The sequence below is a fragment of the Rhopalosiphum maidis genome, chromosome 3 (genome assembly GCF_003676215.2).
Source record: "Rhopalosiphum maidis isolate BTI-1 chromosome 3, ASM367621v3, whole genome shotgun sequence".
Classification (NCBI taxonomy): Eukaryota; Metazoa; Arthropoda; class Insecta; order Hemiptera; family Aphididae; genus Rhopalosiphum; species Rhopalosiphum maidis.
In genome coordinates this window covers 53,926,447-53,935,915 of record NC_040879.1, presented here as the reverse complement: position 1 = coordinate 53,935,915, position 9,469 = coordinate 53,926,447, and the positions used below count along the sequence as shown (strand labels likewise).

Here is a 9,469-nt window from a genome sequence, read left to right as displayed (position 1 = left end):
CTACCTGTGTTTAAATTTTATAACACGGACAATTTGTACTATTATATACGTAAAGTACATATTAATGTACATAGTAATATACCTAAGTGTTATGTGTATATAATGTAAATTATTAAAATGTAAAAATTAAATATAAAAAGTAAATTTATTAAAAACGTTATAAAATATAGTATATTATACTATAAGTCAAAATAATCAGTTTAAATCAATTAAAAACGTGTACAATATAAACATATTATGTCAAAAAAGAGAAATAATATTTTTTGATTTCGTATTCTACACACACTGGAAATTAAAATTCTTAGTAGGAACAAGGCCACCTGGGTATCTAGGTACTTACTTCCTCTCATCAAAATAGTAAATAAATAGGTAGGTTCGTAGGTATTACATATTTAGAACTTAGATCACAGTCAAAATTATGCTTTGATTGCTCCGCAATGGCACTAAAGTGTTCATCAAAGATTAATACAATCATATATCATATATGTCACTATAGTGACTAAAATTAATTGTTATACCTATTATAATGTCTAATAGTAGGTAATTTATAAGCGATCTCTTAAGGTTTAAGTTCGCTATTACTCTATTAGCCATTGGGTTTGTCACTACTTTAGTTTATTTAACGTGTAGATGGCTACATAGGTAGTAGTAGGTACTTAGTAGGTAGTTTCCTAAACAATGCAACGAAATAAAAGTTTAAAACACTACGATTTTTATTAGATAAATATTTGTGTTTATTTTAATAAACTTATTTGTATAGATATTCTATACTATTTTCTATTAAGGCTGTAAATCATTGACATAATATTATTTTATGTCAATGCTGTAAATTGTTATGTACGTAGTACGAATGTACGACTATAATAACACGTACGATGACTGCAAAATGTTGAAGCCAAGTGTTGCGAATGTTGCGATAAACCTCCATAGTCCACGTCGAACCAGCCCAATCGCCAAACCCGTTATCGCCAGCGCTCGGCCGTTATCAATAATACAATTGTATAACGTTTATCTTAATACGATAAACGATTACGAACATTTACGAATCGCGGACGAATTATACCATACGAGTGACTCGACTGGCCCTGTTATTACAATAGTATAAAATATTTATGATGTCCTTAATTCTTATACGCATAATATGTTATCGTTATACTTAATTACTTAATTAATCTAATTTTCAATATTGTATTATAAGTCGTAACATACGTTTTAAAATTGTATATAATACGAGTCTATCACAGTAATTACGTACATTTTGATAATATTTCGACAAACCAGTGATCTGTTCGATCGAAAATTCACACTGCTTATTGTACAATTATTTTTCTTGTTTTTAAACGCTAGTGATCAACGATAACTGTCGCCAAAAAAATAAACTTATATTCTCTGTATTAATAGTATTTCTAGTATACTCGTCAATGGTTGTGGTCGAGGTTACGATGTTTTAGATTGATTTATTTAGTGGCTTTTTTTGATTTTAAATTAACTAAGTACCAACTATTGTAGTAGTTAACCAACTACTACAATGTCTTTCACATTCTCAGCGTTCACTTATATCGTGGCCATGATATCAGATGCATTTTTATTATTTTTTTCAATATTCCATGTAAGTATTGTAATGTAATATAATTTGAGTTCAATTATAGTATTATTTAGTAGGTACCTATTACCTATATCATTTAAAGTTTAAAGATGTACTAGTACTTAGTAGTATTTGCAATCTACAGATATAGTATTTATCTATCTAAAAACTTGTAAAAAAATTCATAGCATAGGTATGTGAGAAATTCACCAAACATGTTTAGTGATTAAATAAAGAGATCTTTATTTCCCTTCTAGTTCTAACAGTAATATTTTTCTGGGTTATTCCTACTTATCTATCGCTATTCTTAAAAAAAAAAAATAAATGTTTCAATTACCTATGTATTGAATCTATTATACTTGGATTGTCAAACTCAATATGTCTTATCATATTTTGAATATATTATGCTTTCTATTGGTCATTTTTTACCATACACGCCGTTCAGAATAATTAAAACAAGAGTTCAGTTTCATGCATATTTGACAAGGAAAGACCGATGGGTGAATAGAGGCATCAGTCTGTTGGCCCGTAGCAGCGATGGAGAGTTTCAAGGTGACTCTGTTCAGACAAAACACCTTAGACTATAGACTATAGTTTCTTCTTTTAAATTTATCTATAGTAAAAAACCCATATCTATTTTAACATTTATTTTTGTTGTATTTAATAACACATAATTTTAAATGAGTAAAGCTTGTTTGGAATTATTTATTCATTTAATATTAATTTTGGTCTGATTATATTAGATACGTTTAAAGAATGTATATGTATATATTTTATGATATGTATATTATGGTATTATAGATCACTTAATTTATTAAGTTAATCACAACTACTTACTTCAAAATTTAAATTATTTTTGTTTTAGATAATTGCATTTGATGAACTTAAAACTGATAGCAAAAATCCAATAGATCAATGTAACAGCCTAAATCCAGTGAGTATAAATAAAACCAAATATAAAATATATAATATATTATTTACTTATTCATAATTTTTAATTGTATTGAATTCAAAAATATTTTGTTTATAAATTGTAGATATTATTTATTTAACTAATTGATATGTTTTGTTCCACACATCATAAAAGTATAATAAAAGTATACAAAAATATGGTCTAAAATTATTTCTGACATCATTAATAAGTCAAAATAGATATTTTGATGGCTAAAAGGCTAAATTTGATGTCACAAATGCTAAAATGTTCAGGGGAGTTATTTAAAGTGTTACTATTTTTCAAATACCTATAGTTTTTTTGAGTGTGAGTTATAACTTATGTGTAAACTTGATAATATGATGTTTAATTTACTGTAAATTAATTTGTTAGCTAAACTTGACTAAAACTGTCTATATTTTTTTTGGACATAGTTTTTGCGCATTCAAAAATATGATCAATTTGTATGGTACCAAATATTATAATGTATAAATAATGCATTTTTAATAATATTGGACACTTGATATTTGGCAGAATCATAAAAAGTATCTAGTTTTCTTGATTGGACATATAAAACCAATTTTTGAAAAAGTGGACGTATTATATTTGGCCTTTTAGCCTTCGAATTATGTATATTGTGTAAGAACCCATAGCTATTATTAATTTTTTAATCAATACCTATTTTTTATTAATTTATTTTAAGTAAATAGATATTATTATGGTAATATAATACTTTCTAACAATTTTTGTTCTGGATAAATTATAACTATTATTTTTTTTTTAATTTTAATAATTTTATAAAAGTTGATACATTTTATTATAAAAAAAATATGAAATAATAATTAGAAAAAACTTAAATAATAGATACTACTAACTTTAAGTTTATCATAACTTACCAACATATTATTAGATATCCAATATGTAGTGTCCTTAAAAAAAAAAAAAATCCATAATTTTTTTTATAATATAATATATTAATATTATGTTATAATTAAAAATATTTATTTTTTAATTATAGTTAGTGATTCCTGAGTATATGCTACACTTCTTCTTCAATATTTTGTTTTTGTTTGGAGGCCAATGGATTTCATTTGCTATTAATATACCATTAATGGCTTATCATATAAAAAGGTAATAATATTTTTAAAAAATTATCATAAATATAATATTTTTTTACTGTAGTGTTATTTTTTTTTCTTAGATATCATAACAGGCCAGTTATGTCTGGTTTTGGTCTCTATGATCCTACAAGTATTATGAATGCTGACAAATTGTATACATATCAACGTGAGGGTTGGATAAAATTATCGTTTTATCTGTTTTCGTTTTTCTATTACTTATATGGGTAAATAAAGAATTTTTTTTGTTATCAAAATAGATGTAATATTAATGTATGAATCGATTTTTTCAGAATGATACGGGCATTGATAACAGTTTAAACCAAAGTTACTTCTAGCAAATTTCTTCTTTTCATAATATGTTTTGTACATATTTGTTCATTTTTTATCGGTATAAAACAGCTATTTTTTATTTAAGTCTACCTCAGTATATATATTTACATGTTATGGGCAAAGTAAGAAATTTAGGCATTGTATAACAATATCCAGGCACTGTGCAAAATGGCCTAATATTTTAATAATATTAATTCATCAGTTGTAAGAACCCAATTGGATACCTAATAGATTTAAAAACTAATATTTGAAACGTCTATTTCAGATTTTTTTTTTGATTATTTGTACCCTGTAAAATTGTTTATTTAATTTTTAATATAGGTATTTATTCTACAGTGTTCAAATTTAATTATACAATGTTAACTTATTCTAACTTTGCCCTTGTGCACAGTGCCCGACTTCCTACTGTGCCTGTAACATATATATTATATACATGTATATAATATACTATATAGAAAATTATTCAAACAGAATGTAACCACATAACAGCACAATTGTTTTAATTTGTTTTATTGTATTTAGTGACATAAACAAAAAAATGTGAAAAAATCATTTTTTGATTTATTATTTTATAAGTTTTGTTTATGTGTATTACGAAATATTTTATATTTACAATATTAAATTTTTTATAATAGATGTGAAAAAAAATGTTAAGTTATTGTGTATATTTTTGGGATGTAAGGAAAAAGAACCAATGGTATTTGTTTATTTTGTTGCCTTGCTACTCATATAATAGTAGTATTGTACGCTTGATATATATATAAATACCAGAGTCCACCAAGTCCATAGTACCTTTAATATGATGATAATAAAATTGTATGTCTGACAATAATAATATAATTTATAAAATAAAAGTCGTCAATGTCGACCAAACATTAATTTTTATCACTATTTATTAATGGAAATACTTATATTCTTTATTCTTTTATAAATATTACTTATACTATTTTCAATGGCGGGGACGTAGGGTGATATCATTTTTAGTGTTCATAAGGATAGCAAATCAGTGCTGTCATTATTCATAAGTTATATTTTATATATGTATATTTATATGAAAGGTAATAAGTTAACTTATACAATATTACTGAATCTTGATGTGTTGATGTTTGGTTAAGTATAAATGTATAGAATTTTAGAATTTTCACATGTTTGCCTAGGTTGATAACCATTTGAATATTTCTCTGAAAGTAGGTTGTATTGGTACTTTTACTATGTACTACTGTACACCGAGAAAGTATTTAAAATGAGTAACGAGTAGGTACTTAAAAGTTAAAAGTATTTGAAATATTTGAATACTTTTGCTTTAAGTTTTTTATAAGATCAAATTCATTAAATTTGATTGATATTCAGGTTAAATTTATAATTTATATATTATTATATTATTTTATATTTATGTTTATTACTTATTAACAATTATTTTCAGAGGTATAAAACCATATATATATTTACAATAGTTTGGTTGGTACTTTTACACTGTATAGTATTTTTGTTAGATTAATCATCTAAAATAAAATCAAAAGCAAACAATATAATACGAATTTGTTGCACATCTCCAATTTTAAAACAATCTATCTATTATAATTATTAATTAACAATAAAATTATAAGCTTATATTTTCATAACCGAAACGTTTATCAGGGCCATGTAGCTTTGCAGGCCCTATTTTTATGTGCACTACAAATGTACAAGTGTGCACTACTGTATTTGAACGCGTGTGCAATATTGTCAACAAAAAAAAAAAATTAAATAATGTACTAGCTACTAGAAAATATGAATATATTCTGAATATTTTTAAATTTAAATTATATTTAGTTATAATTAATTTTTATCAATTTTCAAACATTCAACAAGATCAGTATCTTATGTAGGCCATATGGAAAATTAGTTTTTTTGCAAAAAGACTAGGCTCTTTGCATTGGGGTAGCCCGTTTGCGAACTACTTATTATTTTTCCAAATAGCCTGCTGTTTTTCAGGTTCATTGTAAACAGCAGTTAGGCCTTTTAAGAACTACAATCATTTCATGGTAAAAACCATTTTAATTATTTTATTTTTAGTGTTATTGATAATAAAACAGTACAATATATGTAACATAAATGTAAAATGTAACATTATTATTCATTACTTATTACTTATTAATTTTGTACAGTTGTTGACAATTGAATTACTAGTTTTATTATATTATATTAGTAACAAAAAAAAAAAATAAAAAAATAAAATATGTATTATTATTATTTGGACGGACGTTGTGAGAAATGTGTCAAGTCAAAAATGTTGATTTTTCAGGAGAAGAAAAAAACGTTTCAATTCATTAATTTTTGTTTTTAATTTGTTGGAATAGTTATTTCTATCTTATAGACATACTAATTTTCAGATTTTCATTTAATTTTAAATTTTAAATCATTTTAACTTTTGTAAGTGACTTGACATTAATGACACAAACAATATCTGACTTGACACCTTTTGCACATATTACTTAGCTGTAATAACACCCACTAATTTGGTTTTATAAAAGTCAGCTATCAGCAATAGCTATCACTATGTTAATCAATACATACCATTTTTTTAAACTAGTTAGGTACCTAGTATCTACTTGGTTTATTAATAAATTTGAAAAGAACAGTTTTATAAAATATTACCTATGCAAGAAAATCAATAAATAAATCTATAATAAATTAAAATTTGTAACTATTTCAATATTTTAGTAATGGAGGTACTATAATAATAGTATAATACGTCAAAAATTATTATAACTTACCATCATGTGTAGGGAATACTAACTCAAGTACTTATTGATGTTTTAAAATTTAAATATGATTATTAATTATGAATGAATAATAATATACTGCAATATTATACCAACTCCAATAAATGTGATAACAATATAAATCCCCATTAACCCTATTATGAGTATGATATTAATATTCACTTACTCTTACATAATCTAAATTTTTCATGATTTGAAGTTTTATGAAAGAATGTGTTCAATTTTCTACAACAGGATGGCTTAGTACTTGCTGTGCTAGTAGAGATGACATCTTACAAAATTTTATACAAAAATAGAATTTTAAGTATAGAATGGTAATTTAATGTTATAACATTTATAATACATTTTGCACATCAATATAATGTGATAACAATCAAACAACTAGTCAAATAGTCAACAACTGTACAAAATTAATAAGTAATAACTAACAAGTAATGAATAATAATGTTACATTTTACAATGTTACATAATATATTGTACTGTGTTATTTATCAATAACCCTAAAATTAAAATATTTTAATTTTTATAATAATACATTTTTATAAAGTCGTCGTGATTAGGTAAGATAAAGAAATAAATAAAGATTGAAATTCTCAAGAATGATTCCAGGATATCAAGTTAGAGCTATGTATTTTTTTTGTATTTTTATACATTACATTTAAAAAATTAATTGATAAATTTTTTTTTTTATAACATTAAGTTGAATTCCTTTTTATAGTAGGTACTAATAATTATTTTAACATTGAAATAATAATCCAAAAAGCAAAAACTCAAATAAAATAAACTCAAATAAACCTAAAACGATTGTTAAAAGGGCCCTTCTTTAGTAGCTGTATTTAGGCCCTAAGACCCTTAAATTCGGAACACTCTCTGGTACACTATTTTTACTGTTTTTGTCCTACGTATGAATTCTTATATTTATCAATAGGTACTACGTATTGTATTCTTATGGTTTTCTCAATTTTATAAAAAATAATTACCTATCTTCAAAATAAAATAATATAGATTTATATATTTATGTGTAGGTGCTTATTGATAATAAGTACTAAGTAGGTACCTTTATAAATTCTCAACATTTTTTAGAAACAGTGGTGATGATAAGTGTACCCTCCTCCCCATGTCGAGGAAATTATATGTTTGCTAACGTATGTGCCTTCTTGACAAAATCCTAAATACGCCACTGGTACAGGATGAAACGATGAGTTAAATTTGAATTCAATGATGTATTGATACATCATTGTGTACGAAAAACGATACTGATTGAAAAATTTATAATATATAATATGTATATTAATATATGTTACTATGGCTATCTATATTTCTATAAAAGTAATTTATTTTACTTTTAGTATTACGGTAGGTTAATATAACTTTTGCCGTAAATATTGTATTTATTATATTATTTATATTCAGTTATTATTGCTCACAAATATTGTCTCAGTATTTTATTTTACGTTTTGTTTTATTGTCCCGTTCCTATTAATGTGTACTACCGTGCGCTGCAGTAGATATCGTTAGTGGCCTATATTTGTCACCTACCGTCTACCGATCAACACGTACACATACGCACGCACGCACACATTACATAACACAATGATTTTAAAACTTTATTTGTTTTTATCATTTATTATAACATTGTCTTAGTTATTTTCTTATAATAATGTTCTAGTCGAACCGAACGTTGTGTGTGCGAATTTTCAAACTATTATTATTGTTATTTACTTACGAATCTTCGCATCTTTTTTATAATAATCCGTGATCGTAAATCGTCACTTTTTACGAACAGTGTGCTAATCACCACTTGTAATATTTAATCGTGGGCGTTAATCGCCGCATCCTTCTTAGGTATTATTTGAATTGTATTATTTCCATTAGGTACTTACCTACTTAGATTCGAATAGATGTGTTATTATCATTATAAAATGTATAATATTGGCCTGGCTCGAACAGCCAGTTTTAATATTGTTCAAACTGTAATAGACGTTGTATTCTAATAATTATATTAGATATTAATTTTCATATTGTGTTAAACCTTTATAAGTATTGCACTATTGCGTATGTGAAATTTATTACAATATAGGTATATAGGTCTCGGGCAGTTGTAGCAATTTCACTCAACAATACCGTAAGGTATTATTTTATTTTAATATATACATTCGTATAATAATTTGTCGTGTCAAATAGGCAATTTACATTTACCCATTATTTTATTATTATTTCATACATTTTTAGTTTTGGGCCAACGGGGCCGTAATATTTTTAAAATCTTACGTATTATAAACATGGACAAGTTGTGAATAGGTTTATAAATTGGTAATATCTTAAAATTAATCTACATATTTTGAAAATGTTATTGGATACCTATTGTAAAATTAAAAGTTTTAAGTCCCTAAAAATAATATTTTTGAATTATAACAAAATGATTAAGTATATAATTTTGTCCAAGTTTGAACTTAAAAATGTCTTTAAAATACTCGTAAGTGTTTATACGTGTAAAGGTGTTTATATAATACGAGTATACTTTTAAATTGTTTTGTTTCGATATGACCAACTTATGAGAAATCTTGTATTAACTTTTAAGCTTTATGACTGCGAAAATGTTTTTATCGACTTACAATAACAAAAACAAAAAAAAATTGCATGGATTCATCAAGACTTATATGAAGATTATACTATATCCCTGTTATCAGAAAAAAACTCGTACTTCTGGTACGGCCTACTCTACTACTCTAGAATA

At 24.9% G+C, this 9,469-nt stretch overlaps 1 protein-coding gene across 1 annotated transcript; it reads left to right on the top strand.

Annotated features, from left to right (window-relative positions):
- The first annotated feature begins 1,042 nt into the window (after window positions 1-1,042).
- On the top strand, window positions 1,043-4,816 carry LOC113556819 (protein cornichon-like). Its single transcript, XM_026961979.1, has 5 exons — window positions 1,043-1,609; window positions 2,451-2,519; window positions 3,535-3,647; window positions 3,718-3,861; window positions 3,928-4,816. Exons 1-5 carry the CDS (start codon window positions 1,529-1,531, stop codon window positions 3,953-3,955), a joined length of 435 nt encoding a protein of 144 aa, XP_026817780.1. The 5' UTR covers window positions 1,043-1,528; the 3' UTR covers window positions 3,956-4,816.
- Window positions 4,817-9,469: the final 4,653 nt, after the last annotated feature.

Coding starts and splice junctions, on each gene's coding strand:
- LOC113556819 (XM_026961979.1), top strand. CDS start 1,529: ATGTCTTTCACATTCTCAGCGTTCACTTATATCGTGGCCATGATATCA. Junction 2,520..3,534: donor AATGTAACAGCCTAAATCCA/GTGAGTATAAAT, acceptor TTTTAATTATAG/TTAGTGATTCCTGAGTATAT. Junction 3,862..3,927: donor TTTTTCTATTACTTATATGG/GTAAATAAAGAA, acceptor CGATTTTTTCAG/AATGATACGGGCATTGATAA.